Genomic DNA, 18,304 nt, shown 5'->3' on the forward strand with positions numbered 1-18,304 from the left:
ATTCTCCTGTGTGAATAGACCCTTAGGCTGAGTTCACACTGCGGACTCTCTGGGCAGAATTTCTGCCGGAGATCAAGCTGGCGGCACTAGGACCGCGGGGACTGCATTGCCGTCCCCATAGATGGCAATGCATTTCTGGGTGGATATTTTGGGAGATCTGCTCAGAAATGCATTGACATCTATGGGGACGGCAATGCATTCTGCACGGTCCTAGAGCCGCCGACTAGATTTCCGGCAAAAATTCTGCCCAGAGATTCCACCGCGTGAACCCAGTTACACCGCTGTTTATTCCTATTAATTCTGAAACGTGTCAGACAGACGTTAACATCAATTAGAAAATACATTTTATTTAGACCTGACTTGCAAAGTCACAGAAAAGCTATGTAAAATAAAACCATCCATAAAATTGCTCCAACTTGTAATCAAAACACTTGAAGCTTTGAGGCTCATTTTGCTTAATAACCTAAATATATTTTCAGCCTCAAAATACATTGTGAACATTGCCTTAACATTCTGTTTTGCTGTTCTTTTTGAGGACACCTGTGATGCGAATTATTTCTAAAGGAGGATTTCTTAGCTTGGATACATCATAAAAAACAAACAAAAATAAATAAATAAATAAATAAATAAAAACAGCAGTCAATATGTGTTAATATATGTGTTATCAACCATTGGATTTAAGCCTAGGAAGCTTCTATTCCCTGTCAGGCATTTAGGAAGAATGAGGCAGTGAAAATATAGTGTATGAGAAAGTTGCATAACTTTTTGTTTTTACGCATTGGGCAACTTTTAGAAGGGGACAACTTTTATAACAACTTTTATAACATAACATCATAACATAATATCAAGACTAGTGATGAGCAGCAGGGGCCATATTCGAATTTGCGATATTTCGCAAATAAATTGACGATTATTAGTCCTAAGTTTGGGAAATTCGTATATTCGCCATGTTCATTAACTTTTTTTTTTTTATAAAAAATTTGCATAAAATTAGCATAAAAAAATTTGCATGTGAAAAAAAAAAAAATAAAAAAAACATTCGCCAATATGAATATATAGCACTATATTCTAAATATTCTCAAGATCACGAAGTGCCGATAATCGTGATAAAAATTTGCATTACGAATATTCGTGCTCAACACTAATCAAGACAACATCACGGCATGTGGAATCCTGCCACACCACACATATGATGTGAATCTGGTTATGAGTAATATTTGCCTTTTTCATTTATTAAGTTAATAACGAGAGCATGTGACTTAATTCAGAATGTGTGTAATGAAAATAAAATAGCGTGCTTGGGTATGTGACAAATAACATTAACACCCACATGCGCCTGGGCACTACATACATTACATACAGTCTTTGTCATACCTAGATCTTGTAGGCCGACCAAACAGGACAGAGTAAGTAGTAATTTGTGGTTTCAGATCAATAGAGGGGTCATTTACGGCTGACTCTGATACACTGGCCGTCAGGTATCTGTGAGATTGCGTTCTCCGGCAGTATAGCTGTCCTTCTCTTCCAGCTCTTGATGGCTTCAGGCTCTGGTGTGAGGGCTGACCTGACAGCTGCTCGTCCTAGGGGAGTCATAGAGGAAACACATGAAGCTTCCATGGCTTCCTACTTGTCTGCTCTTAGAACATTCATCTAAAACATGGACAATAAAAGTTATATTTCTGTTGTCACAAAGGAAAGGAAAAAAAAAAATCTTCTTTGGGATAAGAAAGCGAAACGTACATCTCACAGGCCTCAGGGTGAGCCATGCAGCACTAATCTGTAACTTCAAGATTCACTCACATAAACCATAACTGCATGTTATACAATGTACATCTGTTTTATATGAGGGATATATTTAGATGGAAATCTAGACATCTCTGTGTAAAGTTCTGGCTTTTTCTGCTGTCCGCATTAATTGTCTTTAAGGGAAGATTTTATGTAAAAGTCAAGGTTTGCTTTTGTTTTTTTTTTTGTTTTTTTTTTATTTACTTTTTTTTTTTAAAGATAAAAATAACAGAGGCAAATAAATATATATAAATATATATATATATATATATATATATATACAGTGGTCCCTCAACATACGATGGTAATCCGTTCCAAACGGACCATCGTTTGTTGAAACCATCGCATGTTGAGGGACCTGTGCAATGTAAAGTATAGTACAGTGGTCTACAACCTGTGGACCTCCAGATGTTGCAAAACTACAACACCCAGCATGCCCGGACAGCCGTTGGCTGTCCGGGCATGCTGGGAGTTGTAGTTTTGCAACATCTGGAGGTCTGCAGGTTGAAGACCACTGGTAGAGGAAGTTATACTCACGTGTCCCTGCCGCTCCAGACCGTCACCGCTCGTCACCGCTGCCCTGGATGTCGCCGTCCATCGCTGTCACCGCGTCCCGGGGTGTACCCGATGCTCCTGCAAGGCCTCTGCTTCCCCGGCATCCTCGCTCTCTGTCGCCGCCATCACGTCGCTACGCACGCAGCTCCTATTGGATGACGGGACGGCGTGTGCAGCGACGTGATGACGACGATGGAGAGCGCCGACGATGCAGGGGATCCCGAAGAGGACGCGCCGGAGCCCCAAGGACAGGTAAGTGATCATCAGAGGACCACACGGGGCATTGTAAACAGCTATCCGGTGGCAGTTGAAGCAGTCTGCACTGCCGGATAGCCGGTTATGCGATGGCCCCAACATACAAAAGCATCGTATGTTGATGCTGCCTTCAACATGCGATGGCCTCTGAGAGGCCATTGTATGTTGAAATGATCGTATGTCGGGGTCATCGTAGGTCGGGGGGTCACTGTATATATATACATGTATATACAAAAAAAGAGGATTGCAGCAGCACACATTGGTCAAAAAAATTGAGGCTCTTAGCGCACTTTTTGATCAAAACGTGTCCCCCATCCACCACGGGGAGGTGGCCTCATTTAGGATGGGAACCTAGCACAATTTCTGAGCCTAACACTCAACTATCCACTCACCTCTGCTGGGCATATAGCCTCTGACTGGGTGACATGCTGGATCCATTTAAAACTCCACCTGTGAGAAAGGGGGAGGGGTGCACAGCTAAAGAGAGTGCCATTACCCCCTGAATTGTACATACAAGAAAAAAGAAAGATAGCCGGCACAACAGCCTAATAGAAGACATGTAGACTCAATCTACCTTCATGTATTGATCATAGATAATACTTCCATAGATAATACCTTTAGCAGGACACTTCGGTCATTAAGATACCTTTCTCAACAGGCATCAACATAGAGAAAAATAGAGAAGGAAAGAAAGGGATTTCCTGTACAGTAGTATTTTGGATAAACCTTACATACTGTCCACATTTGTTTTAAATACAAGCCAAGCATTTTTAACCCCTTAAGGACACATCCCATTTTATTTTTGCTTTTTCCTCCTTGCCCTCTAAGAGCCATAATTATTTTATATTTCAATCCACAGACCCATATGGGGGCTTTTTTTTTGGTGCAACCAATTGTACTTTGTAATGACATGACTCATTTTACCATAATATTATTTGTTTGGGAATATTATAAATAAAATAGCAATTTAGCAAATTTTGGAGGGTGTCGTTTTCAGGCTTTATTCTTTAGTTTAATACCCATGTTAACATGCTTTTCAATTATTGTCCTGTTTTTTTTTTTTTTTGTTTAATGTATAATATTGCCCTATTCTGACCCCTTATAACTTTCTTATTTTTCTGTGTACAGGGCAGTATGAGGGCTAATTTTTTGCATCGTGATTTTTAGTTTTTTTGGTACCACTTTTGCGCATATTTTACTTTTTAATTGCTTTTATATATTTTTTTTAGGAATGTGACCAAAAAGCATCAATTTAGATTTTTTTTATAATAAAACATATATTTTGAACACTTTTTTGGGTGAAATAGAAAAAAGGGTAATTAAAATTTTTATTGGGGGAGGGTGCTTTTCACATTTTTTTTAAACATTTTTTAACCATTTATTTTAAAGTTTTTATGTCCCAATAGGAGACTATTAATATGAATCATTAGATTGCTAATATTGTTCAGTGCTATCAGCGATCCACTTTTCTGGTTTGCTAGGCAGACCAAAGAATAAAACCCTGTGAGAGCGGCCGGAGGCAGGTAAGGAGATCTCCATCTGCCATCTTGGCTCATCTGAGTCATGCCACGGGTGATCAGATCAGCCATCGGAACAGCCACATTACCGCAGATGTTGTAATGAATCACGGCATCGGAGGGGTTAATGGTGGACATCAGCGCGATCGCTGATGTCCGCTATTCCTGGAGGGTGTCTGGCTGGGTACCTGCTGTGCATGAAGCGAGCACAGCGCTTGTGCTCGCTTCATATACAGGACATAAATGTATATCCTGATGTGTTAAGTACCAGCACACAAGAATGTACACATATGTCCATTGTACAGTACAAAGGGGTACTCTGGCAAAAATCCAAAGGATAGGGGATAAGATGTCTGATCCCTGCGATCTCCAGCATGGCACCACGGTCATTTGTGTATGGAGTGAACTCTGCTAAGTGCCGGATGACTGGCGACTACAGCCGCCACACCCACTCCATTCATGTCTATGGGAGAAGGCGTACTAGTTGCCATGGACCGGAATGGAGGCGGTGTGGCGTGATGTCACGAACAGGGAAGCTCCAAGCTTCCCTGTACCGGGTGCTGCCGCTGCCATCCCAGAGATCGCAGGGGTCCCCAGCAGCGGGACCCCTGCAGTCAGACATCTTAACCCCCATACTTTGGATAAGGTAAAAGGCTAAAAGTAGACACATGTATTGTAGCCACAAAACCTTATAGAAAAAGTATTTTTTAGTATTTGGGAAATGGCTAAATATTATAAATGACCTTTCAGATTCGTCCAATTATATGAATCATAGGTTGAAAAGAAGAGTTGTAACTTTATTTGAAGGCTGACCAATAACAATAAACATTTATTTGCGAAAGACGTTATTCTAGGCAAAAATGATAATTCATCTTCCCCGAGAAGTTCTGAGCTAATTGAAAAGGAACTTTGTAGTCGCTATTAATGCCATTTGTCTATATGCCACTAGTTATAAAATGACATTGAAAGCTGATGCTGTTCTCAACAACACCACAGTTTCCCAGTTTTATGTACTTTTTAATTTCCTCTGTGGAAAATCTGTTATTCATAAAAGCAGTGCTAGGGAAAATGTGGAAAAAGTTGATTCATTCCATATTTACATTCCTGCAAGTACCTGGAAATGAACCAATTACAATTGTACGGTAGAAGACGAATGGCATCAGACCTCATCTTCCTATAGGCAATGGTGACAGGGCCACACGGTATTAAGGTTGTGACGTAGCAAGTCGACCTATTTGCCGGAGAAGTGGTCTCTAAACTATGGACCTTCAGATGTTGCAAAACTACAACTCCCAGAATGCCCGGACATGCTGGGAGTTTTAGTTTTGCAACATCTACAGGCCTGCAGTTTGGAGGCCACTGTGCTAGTGGCCAGGTTCTCAATAAGTGGTAAAACTTGCTAACAAGCTGTGCTTGTGCTTTTCTGTGGCTGTGGTAAAAGGCTTAAAGGAAATCTGTCATCAATGTCACCTGCACTACCCTGTTGGTACAGACAGGAAGTGCAGGTGACACTGAGGGCAACCATACTTACCTGGTCTCATTCCATGCTCCGGTTCTTCCGCTATCTTCTTCAGTATCTTCTGTTCTGGGGCCAACTTGGAGCATTGGCGGAGCTTCCTGACGTCAACTGCTGCTGCTTCTCTGCTGGGTCCTGCTGCTAGCAAACAGAAGCGGTGACGTCAGGAAGCTCCAAGTCATGCTCCAAGTCAGCCCCGAAACAGAAGATATGAAGGAAGATAGAGGGAGAACCAGAGCATGGAACAGGACCAGGTAAGTATCGTTGTCATCAGTGTCACCTGCACTAGTCACCTGCACTACCTGTCTGGGTAATGCAGGTGGAGCTGATGGCAGATTTCCTTTTAGATGCAACGTAGTGGGGCAGATTTACTATGGTAAACACACCATAATTCTCGTGTAATTTGCACCAAAAAAAACTGTCTTTCATGACTTGTGCAACCAAGACACTTTTTGGACACTTTTCAGCAGTGTGCAACAAAACGTGCATGTCCTCGGCAAAGAAGGAGTGGTGCAACACCATGGGGCAAAAATGCACTGGAATTCTGATGCAAAATGTATCGCCAAGAAATGTTATGCTAATTAGAATCAGAACTTTTTTTTTTTTGCCATCTTGCCTGAGCTGTTTTTAACAGCCTTTAGAGATATGTTTTACAGCTTACATAATAGACATGGTCCAGACCCTATTCACTACAATGGCAATGTTTTCTGGACATGCTATGTGACCGGTCGAGAGGTCACTGCACAGGGAGGGGGAGGCTGAGCAGGGAACATCAAATCTTCTCTTATCTAGAGACTGATGCCACCTTTCACTATAATCACTTTAAGTAGGGCGCTGCTGCAAAGTGATCTGTACAGAACAGGAAGTATCAGTGTAATATTAGGCATGATGATCAGAATGAAAACTGCAAAAGTTTAGTATTATATTACAGATAGCATATTAGAACATTTGAAAATGTATTATCATATTGATTAAAATTATGTTTAACATCTAAACTTTGTTTGAAAATAAGTCATTTTCTGAGGGCACATTCTCTTTAACCTCTTAAGGACACAGGGCGTCCCTGTACACCCTGAGCCCGGTCCCGGTATTTAAAATGGGGTGATGCCGTGACCCAGCGTCATACCGGGTTGGTCCCGGCGGCTTATGATAGCTGGGACCCTGGGCTAATAGCGTGCGGAACAGATCTTTGTGCCACGCACTATTAACCCTTCAGATGCGGTGATCAAAGTTCATTGCCGCGTCTAAAACGAAAGTAAAAGCTTCCCGGCAGCTCAGTCGGGCTGATCGGGACTATTGCGATAAAATTGCGATGTCTAGATCAGCTAGGACGGGAGCGGAGGCCCCCTTACCTTGCGCCGTCATGTCCGATCGGCATTTGATTGCTCCAAGCCTGAGCTACAAGCTTGAGCAATCAACCCCCTATTACACTGATCCATGCAAAGCTATGGCTTTGCAGGGATCAGGGTAAAAGATCAGTGTTTGCAGTGTTATAGCCCCCATTGGGAGCAATAACACTGCAAAAAAAAGTGAAAAAAAAAGTTAAAGGAGTAGTCCGGCACGCACTTTTCTTATTTTATCTGGTCCGGGCTGCAAAAACAAAAAGAAATCAAACTTTCTCTTACCTGCCATCGCGCCCCAGGAGCTCCAGTACAGGTGTTCGGTCGCCGGGCTGTTTGCTTCTTACTTCCTGTTACCCGGCACGTCACACGGAGCTTCAGCCTATCACCGGCCGCAGCGATGTCCCGCCTAGGCCGGTGATAGGCTGAACCTCCGTGTGACGTGCCGGGCTAACAGGAAGTAAGAAGCAAACAGCCCGGCGACCGAACACCTGTACCGGAGCTCCTGGGGCGTGATGGCAGGTAAGAGAAAGTTTGTTTTATTTTTATTTTTGCAGCCCCGACCGGATAAAATAAGAAAAGTGCGCACCGGACTACTCCTTTAATAAAGGTCATTTAACCCCTTCCCTAATAAAAGTTTGCTTCACCCCCTTTTCCCATAAAAAAATATGTGGAAAAATAAAAAAGTTATAGGGGTTAGAAGATGAGAATTTTTAACGTATACATTTTCCTGCATGTAGTTATGATTTTTTTCAGAAGTACGACAAAATCAAACCTATATAAGTAGGGTATCATTTTAACCATATGGACCTGCAGAATAAAGATAAGGTGTCCTTTTTACCAAAAAAATGCACTGTGTAAAAACTGTGTAGAAGTTACAAAATGAAATTTTTTCTTCAATTTTGTCGCACAATGAATTTTTTTCCATTTCGCCGTGGATTTTTTGGTAAAATGACTAATGTCACTGAAAAGTAGAATTGGTGGCACAGAGGGGTTAAGCCAATCACTAGCTGATCTAGATGACAGATAATATGACAGATATATCAAACTGCCTAAACCATTGTAATAAGTCAGGTGTATTCTAGGCTGTCAACTCTAAGACCCCATTCGCACTACAGAGAATCTGTGCAGAATATCCACACAGATATCCTGTACAGATTAAGCCTTGCAGCACCTGTGCAAATCCACAGAAGGATTCAGTGAGGACATTTTCCTTGCTGAATTTCCCCAGTGTGAATGAGTCCGAAGTTTACACTGTTTAAGATTTCAACAGTTTTAGTAAATCTGACCAATGTGTTATGGCTAGTGCAGGGCCTGAGGGGGCAATTTCTGACCATCCTCACACCTTTTTTTTTTCTTTTCTCAGTTTCAAAGCTCTGACCTAAGAGAAGACTTAAAAAAATATAAATTGAAAGAGTAAAAATAGTCATATATGGGAACATAAGAAGTGAGATTTTCATACGTTGCTTTTCTATGGCTTGACCATGATAAGTTAAGGAAATCCATCATCGGTATCTTCCACAATAACCTCTTGGAACAGGCTTATACTGCGGGTGACACTGATGAAAATGATACTTACCACCAACAGATCCTTGTCTCCATTCATTGGTCATCCTTCTTTTTGGGTGCATGCAAATCACCAGACTTAGTATACAAGCCCCCCCCCCCCCCCTTGTATACTAAGTCTAGTGATTTACATGCACCCAAAAAGAAGGATGAGCAATGAATGGAGACAAGGATCTGTTGGTGGTAAGTATTATTTTCATCAGTGTCACCCAGGGGTTGGGGGTGTATGGTTGCGGGTCAGGCCTTGGGGTTAGGGCGACCATTACTTTGTCCTCTGTCTGTCCTGCTAATGAATGTTCATTAAACTCTGTCCTGCTCAGTTTTATCTGCAGCTACTGTGCTTGTGCCACTTCCACACTCTAAGATGGCCACAGCTGTGAAGCAGTGCTGCACACCTCTTCCAGGTATAACCTGGAAGCGGCGCATGCACAGTATAGGATAGGAGCGAGCAGGCAGACGAAGCTTAATGAATATTTATTAGCAGGGCAGATGGAGGATGAAGCAGTGGTGACATCATTGTGCTCAGGGGCCTTGGGAACTCCTCCTACGCACCAAGTCTGGTGATTTGCATATATGGAAAAAGAAGGATAACAAACAAATGGAGCCATGGTAGTAAGTATAATTTTCATCAGTATCACCCACACTACAAGCCAGGACCAATAGATTATTGTGGCTAAAACTGATGATGGATTCCCTTTAAAGGTTTATAACCAATATGGCTGCAGTTCCTGATGTCTCTTGGCCATCACAACAAATTATAAAAAATCTAATATGTCTGTTGCACATTTTCTTGAGCAGTGGTTGTAGAGTGTAGAACTATGTAGAGACCTCAGAGATCTATTGTAGGGGGAGCAGGTCCACAGTAGCGAGCAAACAGCAGTGGGTACATAAAAACTTATTATGTTCACATGTCACTTCTACTACAGTGTTATATGGGAGGGGGGTTATAATAATTGTTAAAACGTGTTTAAAACATGTTCCCAGTCCATTACATCTTACAGATAAATAATATACTACCCTCTGAATCCTAAACCAAATGAGATTGTGCAAATTAGTTCTGACAATGTTAGGTTAAGAGGGAATTGTTTCATTAAAACACTTTTGGCCACATGTGGCTGAAAACTCCCATCTGCCTAAGGTTGTTCACAGAACATCACAAAGACTGGAAACTAGGAAAAGATGGCCGGTAGTGGTGTGACCAAATAAATAGAGAGCCTTTGCATCTCTTGGATAAAGGTTCAAAAAAGAATCAATCACAGCAAGAACAGCACATAAAATCACCGATGATGTGCCGTGCACATGTCTCGATTTGTCTGAAAAGTCTGCTTGTAGCATGCCATTGTACTGAACTAAGTGTGAAAAGCCCTAACTTCTGTTGATGAAAACACATTACTGGTATATTTCAATTATTATTAGCTTTCATGGAAAAGGTTCTATTACAAGTCCTTGTTAATCCACCAAAAATGTAATCTCATACATTTTCCTGCCTGAGTCACCAACATAACTGGCATGACCTGGAACCTTGTGTGTGAATGAGATGGATAAAGTATATCAAAATGGCTCAGAATCAAATTCTTCATGAGACTGTAGCTTGTAAAAAGAACAGGAATAAATGAATACTGTGCAATGTTTCCCATACGATTTTACCAATCCAAGTTGATAGCAGCCAATTGTTGTGTATTGTATATGTGGGTACAAATGTTCTACAAGAAGACCTCCTCCTATTCCTGGGCTTACCACAAAGCCGCATTGTCCTGGCTTCAACTTTTCTTAATTTAAAAGAAATACATGTAAAACAGAGAAGAAAGTATGTATTATGGATTCAGCTCTTTTTTCTTATTAATCTGCATTTTCTGATCTTCCATGAACACTGTACACTTCATAAATTGGGGAGGGATAGAATATCTGGTAGAGAATGATGTGATCAGTAGACCAGAGACCGGGTATATTGAGGACATCCCTTCTAAGCTTCATATCATCGAGCATACAAGTTTGCCATCCCCATAGACAAATATAGGCATTAGAATAAGTTGTACTAAAGAGCACAGCGCCTCGGCCTTTGAAGCAAATCATTTTACATTTATCCCAATATCCCAATAGACCCGGTCATCCGTCTTTTGAGTCACCATGAAACAGATTAGGCTCTGTTCACACCACATTATGGCCTCACTTTTAACATGCAGAAGTGCAGCTGACATATACTATTAACATACCTCACAGTCATGAAGTTAACAGAGCTTTGTAAAGTCATGCAAGATAACAGAATGGCAGAACATAGAAAACCTATAATCATATGGACAAACTAGCTTTACATGCACAATGCAAGACGTGGCTGAAGGGGTGTAGAACGCAAACTCATTGGTTTTAGGAACAATGGAGAAAAGTACTCAGGAGTGAGAAAGAACATTTTTCCATCTGACAGTCTTATAAATGAATATGGGATTGACAAATCCCAGGGAAATGTTTCTTACCTAAATGTGTAATTCCAGGCTGGATTTGTTAGTTTCAAAGGGGGCAGTGCACAGCAAAGTGATTCTCGTTTTTGTGCTCTTTGAGTCCTTCACAACTCCTCAAGCCATACACTAGGCATAACACAGTGGGGCAAATTAACTATTGCAAATGCTCCATTATTCTAGCATAATTTACCCAAAAAACATGACCTGCACCATATTTATTTTGGGTTCTAGATGCTTTTCTGCCATCTTTGGATAAAGGGGCAAGGCCTTAGCAAAAGGAAAATGCTTTGGTTAAATGGGATATGGCTTTAGATGATACACCATGCACCAAAAATGTACAAGAATTCTGGAAAAAATTTTTTGGTAGTTTAAGCCGACTAACAGAATGTGACACATTTAGACTGTCTAGTTTAACTTCACATTGCCTGAAAATTAGGCAGCTTTAGTAAATCTGGGCCAGTGTTTTAAAGCAGAAACCAATGTTTGATCAAAGTGCTTGTTTAAAGGGGTACTCCAGCCAAAGGATAGGGAATAAAATGCCTGATCGCTGGGGTCCCGCCACTGGGGACCCCCGTGATCTTGCACACAGCACCCCGTTACCATCAGTCCCCGGAGCTCCGGGTCTGTTCGCTCCAGGTCCGATGACTAGCGATCACGGGGCTGGAGCATTGTGATGTCACAGCTCCGCCCCTGTGTGATGTCACACTCCGCCCCCTCAAAGCAAGTCTATGGGAGGGGGTGTGATGGCCCCTCCCATAGACTTGCATTGAGGGGGCGGGACGTGACATCATGAAGGGACGGGGTTATGACGTCACGAGCTCCCAGTGCCGGCTCCCGCATTCGGAACAGTTTGTTCCAAACGCTGAGCAGCATAGTACCCCTTTAAACCATACATGAGAACATGGAATTCTTAAAATTTCTCTTTTTGCCATCTTTTCACTTAACCCTTAAAAGTAGTCAACAGCTAACAACATATAATCACATTCTACAGCAATGTCTCAACATTTTCCTAAGCCAATAAATTAGATATCCCTTTATCTCCTTTGGCCCACAATCTCCTATCAGTCACTTGCTATGTTATAAATTTTCTTAATTTATACTTGATTTCACTTATTTACTTATTATTTATAGTGTGAGCTCTCCACGAATGTCTGTACTCAGTGACCATAATATAATCACAGAGGTCTAATACATATTGTGGTTATCACACAGTACATTCATTTTACATTACTACAGGCACAGTACTATCTTGTAACCACCGATAAGTGGTCTGACTCTATCCCAGCCAGTGTGGGGAGGGAGACAAGATAGGGATATGATGGGAAGGCTGGAATGTTCTGTAACTGACAGGTCAGTGTGTTCATGGGAACATTAGAAAATAATGGTAAGATTAATGGGGTCTCCTGATAGACAAGGCACTGGTGAACTGTATCTGTGAAAGCTGATGATAATGGGCAGGGAAACAGATGGTTTATCTGAATTGTTACCTATATAGTAAAATAGTATTTTAATGTGTAGTGAAATATCAATTTGTCAGTAAGAAGTCAATGCTATCTTATGGCAGTAATAACAGTACTTTTACAACTCAATGGACAGGAAAGGACATGGTTGAAGGTAATGGGTATGGATAAATGTAAGAACTTAATTTTTCCTAGTAATACAGGGGAAGGAAAAATAAAGATATAAAGAAAAATAAAAACCTTAATTTAAACAGCCAATGTGCCCTAATAAAAATATCTTCCTTTACATTTGTATAAGTGTTTATGATATTTTGTTCTAAAAATAATTGTCTTGGCTATTTTTTTATTCCATCACAGCTCCAGAGGTATTCTATTCCCCAGATTATTTTATTCAGTAAAGATAGTCACTGGCATTATCCACTGCATCTGCATTCAGAAATAATTGTGTAGGTTCAGAGGTAGCACTTGCTTCTTCAATGGTCAAAACGTAGTCAGCTAGTAACCATGTTTGGGGCATTTCTTGAATGTAAATGTGTTTTGTCTTGTACTTAAAAGTGTGAATACAAGCACATTATATGTTTAGGTAATATTCAGAAGAAAAGATGGATCCAGCGAAGTATCTCATGCAATCCAGTTCTTTATTAAAGCACCAACTGACACAGAATAAAACAGTAACATGTTTCAGCCAGGTAAACAAGCCTTATTCATACCACTAAAATCAGTGACCAAGTAGTCTTTTATAGGTGGAAACCCAATTAGGAAGCAGACAATTCACCTGGGAAAACCAGGATCATGTGTCCAGGGTAACCACCAACAAAGACTAGTTACATCATAGCCCAGTCACAATGCAAAAACATAAACAAATGCATAAAATAGCATCAATAGAAAAAAGACAAACTACCCTATAGGTGTATGGCTATATAGCACTGTGTTCAATTGGAGAGGTGACAATAGTAGAAAATGCACATAAAGAAAATTATAGACATTGAATAAATAGATATAAAAAAAATATATAATCCTTAGAATAACATAAGACAAATTGTGTGCATGATACTGTATGTCGCACCTCCAAAGAACAAATAACAAATGGATAAATATACATGGAAAAAATCCTAAAAGATGTGTATATATATATATATATATATATATATATATATATATATATATATAGATAATACATGCAATAAGTTAATACAATTGCAGCACAAGATGAGCATAGAGAGAATAACATACATAAATCTAATAATGCAGCATAACATCTTGTCTTCTGTTGAGTCCTTTAGGAAAACGGGTAACAAGTTAAATTATCCAAAAGACTTCTCAATCCAATATTTTATGTTTGGTAGGTGGAGTAACCCTTTCAATTCCCTGTACATTAGAGTGGAGTAGCTGCCTTCATGTTTTTGTGAACAATGCTGCGTGAACATAGAAATATTGCGTGAACAGAAAAGTGGAATGTCCGATAAATGTTTAATATTTATTTGGTTCATTTCTATGGTCCAACAGGGCATCACTGTTTGTTCGGTTTCCCCTTTGCAGTTAGTAGAACCATGACCCCAGTCTATGCCTGCATAAAGAGGCCCTGTTGGCTTTCCTGATAGAGTGTATGTCTGTTATAGTAAATAATTGTATTCCCCATGAAACACCAATTGTAGACCATCTTTTCTTTCAACTATGCATAATGCTGATTCGGCCAGTACTGAAATATCACATATTGTGAATAACGAAGAGTGTCTGTTTTTGAGGTGGAAAATGTGCATACTCCTTTAATCTTATACAATCTCTTTGAATATACACTTCTAGTAATTTGAAATAAATAATAATAAAGCACAGAGTCTCCAAATAACACTGCAAATGCCTTAGTGAGGAAAAAAATACCTAAATTTGACAGAAATGCTACTGTAAAGTGTAAATGTTGCTTCAGAAAGCTTTCGACATGTCATTGAAAGCTTTTATTGGCCGGATGGTCAGACCCCCACTGATCACAAGAACATGAGCTGAGCACTGCTTCTTCTCATGGTCTTAGGACTCACTGAAGATGGCATCATGAAACAGTGCTTATAAATCCATATACAGTACAGTTAACTGCAATCTATTGTTGCCAATTCTTGGCCCTTGTAGAGGCCATGATTATTGTCTTTATTTTATCTCACACATGTTTAGTTTTGAGAACCCCTAAAAACCTTTATATACTCACTGGCATGTGATACTGTATATACTGTAATCTTTGTTAAATAAATGTATTTCTTCTTTGAATTTGATGTTCTGAGACACGCAGCTCATCCACTTCCAATATCACCAAATTCGTATTCATTATTTTAAGATAACCTAAACCACACAATGCTATACCTAGTCCACGGGCTACCATGCCACCATCCACTTTCCTCTCAAATCCTCGTGTAAACACAGTAGTTTTTACATCTTTTCTGATACTCTAATAAATAATGCACTGCAGCATTGTTCATGGCATCAGCATATGTCAAGCCTTCCCAAAAAGGATGACACAAATGTATAGTGCCAAGAGCAATTAGTGCAGTACATGAACCACTGGCCTGGGGATGTCATACACATCACATTACTTGCAGTTACAATAATATATAGATAACCTTATATATTATATATTAATGGAAATCACACATTCTCCTTTATCACCATCTACACAATGGCTAGCGTCATCCTGGGTGGCTCAACAAAAATGTCACAAAGGCTTTATCTACTGGCTTATTTATTTCAAAATCATCAGAGCTGCTTGCAAAAAATGATATATTTTTTGTTACTAATGTGAAATTCTCTCTATATATGCAATGCACACAATTCAATCATATTCATTATGGATTTCCTAGCAAAAGCAATCAATGGGTTAAACGCCACACTGGAAGTATAAGCACCAGCATGCCCTTAAAGCACGGGGTTGATAGGACATGTAGTCCTCAACAGCCTAGGAGCCACAGGTTGCCTGTTCTTGTCATGAATATGTAATATATCTCTATTTCAATTATTTAGAAGACAGTGTAGCCTCCCATTGTATTTTTAATTGGAAATTAGTTTTCCAGGCCTGATTTCAACACAATGACAAATCTTTAATGTTCACATGGAGCTTGTAAGAACTACTGTGTATACTTATTTTAATTTCTCCAAATTACTCGCTGTCTTCCAGTGACCCGTTCCTCGGAGACAGCTCTTTCATGTATTTTTTAGAAGCTGAGAATGCACACAGAGCTCCTGACACTACAAGGAGGCTGTAATAGCATAGATATTCACATCCCTAATACAGCATTAGTCAGGAGAATAACCTGCATATCAATTGCTGTTAATTTTGTTTGTATCATTTTGTCTTTGTAGTTGCCAGGAGCAAGGAGGCTTCTAGAAAGTAATCTTAAAATTGCTTGCTACAGGGTTATTAGCAAACTATTGATTTATGTCATATAAAAACATCCAGCAACCTGCTTAACACCGGGTGTGTGTGAGCTGGTGGAACGGTAAACATGGATCCTTGTCATAGAGTTTCAGCTTCAGGCAAAAATCCCTATTAATGACAACAGGGAGTTTTGGACAAAGCTGCAGATCAAGAATCCTGGTTGCTTGTAGAATATGCCCCGTAATTAAATAAGGGACAGCATTTACCTTATTAAACATATATAGTAAACATCATTGCTGGCATGTGCTAATGTGATGTGTTTAATGAGCTGTCAGAACTTTCCCTCGACGGACTCAGCTGTCAAGTCATGAATATTGGGCTCACTGCATAAAACTGCAACTTGCCAATCTCCCACTGGTCTTTAAAGGAATACTGTAACTTTTAATACACCTTGATCTCATGGAAAAAGGAATCTTGTGATATTCACAAATATGTTATTATAAATCTATGCAACGTGACAGAATCTGAAACATGTGGAAATGTAGTTGTCTAAGGCTGGCATTAGGAAAGATGACTTCTTCGCATCACTGGCATTTCCTACCTTAACTGCCAGGCTCACGCACGGCGGTTGTGTTATGGCAAGACGGTGCCGATAATGTGAATGGGTCTGTTGTGCAAGCATAGTAAATGAGAGTATATTACATTTCCATTCATGCACACCATTAAGACATTATTTTAAACCATAGCATGCTTTTGTAAGGGAACAAGGAGCACTGTAGTTATGTTGGTGTTCCCTCACTATAATATCTCAAATACCCCTGTGCTTTATATTTTTTTATGCATTTTTTGTTGTTTTATTTATGGGTGTAACACTATTGTTTAATATGCTGACAAATACAGTATATATGTGATTTTTATTGTATTGCACTGCATTTTTATATTTTACAGTTATGTTAAGGGTTAAAGGAGTTTTCCAACAAAAATTGAACATACAATGTTAAATGAACATACATTGGAAAGTAAGGTTACTTTACAACATGTATGTAGTATTTCATGCTTACCCTCTGTTCTTGGTAAAAGCTGTCTGTTCTGTTGTCTACATTGCCCAATTTTTTGTCTAGTGTATATCTTGTAACATACTTCCTGCTATACATTCTAAATGGGATTCAGTCCACTTTATCTTCCTCCCACTGTGTGGAAAGATTCTGTGGGTGTAGTAAGTGGGGTTATAGTCAAGAAGGTGTAGTAGGAGGGAGGTGTAGTGAGAGCTGACTGAAATCTTAGCTACAGTGTACAGCAGGAGCAGGAGGTGGATTACAGGATGTACACCTGACAGGAAGGGGGGAGGGCAATGAAGACAACAGCAAAGAAAATTTCAGCAGAAACAGAAGGAAAGAATTAAAGACCACAGATGAAAACAACTTTCATAATTGGAAAACCCGTGTAATGCTGTGGTTCTGTGTTGCTATTCAGGCTTACACTTAAGCGGTTAATTGTCATGGCATCCAGGTTTATGGCTGGATCCTGTGACATCCTGGAGCTTTGGAATTTTGTAAATGTTTGAGTGTTTCCAAAGAATGACAACCAAACTAAGAGAAAGAATTAGTTATTTTAGGGTAAACCTGCATCAAGCCAGTGTCTTTGGCAGGCAGGATTTTTAGGCAGCACAAGTCTTGTCAGGAAAAAGAGACTCATATGAATGTAAAGCCACTAGAAAAGACAGGCCTATTACTGTCGGAGTCCTGGGAAGACACTCCACTGCTACAGATGGTTAGGTAAGAAAATATTTCACATGAGCTGCCCATAAGCTAGAAGACTTAGAGAAAGGTCATTCTGCCTCCACCTTGTGTCTCCAGGCAGACATTTGCCCACACTACTTCCCAATCTTATTATAGGACAGGGCAGTTTTTTGTCAATTAGCATAATGTTGTATGACAGTGTGTATCTGGAGCCTAAAATCACAGATTTCATAGTAGGTCCCCTGCTTTATACTAACACTGGTCTTATTCATAAAGGCAGGGGTGTTAGGCTAGGTTTTCTTTCTGGCGTTTTTTGGAAAACTGCAACTGCATTTTTTGAGCCAAAGCCAGAAGTGTATTGAAAAGGAATGTGAAATCTAAAAGAAGGACTTATACTCATCCTTTCTACTGGATCCACTTCTGACTTTGGCTCAAAAACTGCAGTGGCAGTTTTCCAAACAAAACGCCAGAAAATATCTGTGTGGAAACCTAGTCTTCAAAGTACAGGGTGGGCCATTTATATGGATACACCTTAATAAAATGGGAATGGTTGGTGATATTAACTTCCTGTTTGTGGCACATTAGTATATGTGAGGGGGGGGGGGGACTTTTCAAGATGGGTGGTGACCATGGTGGCCATTTTGAAGTTGGCCATTTTGAATCCAACTTTAGTTTTTTTCAATAGGAAGAGGGTCATGTGACACATCAAGCTTATTGGGAATTTCACAAGAAAAACAATGATGTGCTTGGTTTTAAC

At 40.0% G+C, this 18,304-nt stretch overlaps 1 protein-coding gene across 2 annotated transcripts in view; it reads right to left on the minus strand.

The window, feature by feature from the left end:
• The window catches only part of LOC130360632 (uncharacterized), a 189,671-nt gene that overhangs the window by 86,466 nt on the left and 84,901 nt on the right, over positions 1-18,304 (minus strand). The window contains exons 1-2 of one of the 2 annotated variants that reach the window (XM_056563179.1): positions 16,075-16,157; positions 1,375-1,580 (exon numbers count right to left, since the gene is read on the minus strand). In XM_056563179.1, the coding sequence (XP_056419154.1) occupies positions 1,375-1,580; positions 16,075-16,086 (218 nt within the window). In that variant the 5' untranslated portion in view covers positions 16,087-16,157. Of the gene's footprint in view, positions 1-1,374; positions 1,581-16,074; positions 16,158-18,304 lie in introns of those variants that run through there. The other variant, XM_056563178.1, reaches the window with a different exon arrangement.

Source organism: Hyla sarda, chromosome 3, assembly GCF_029499605.1.
Source record: "Hyla sarda isolate aHylSar1 chromosome 3, aHylSar1.hap1, whole genome shotgun sequence".
Lineage (NCBI taxonomy): Eukaryota > Metazoa > Chordata > Amphibia > Anura > Hylidae > Hyla > Hyla sarda.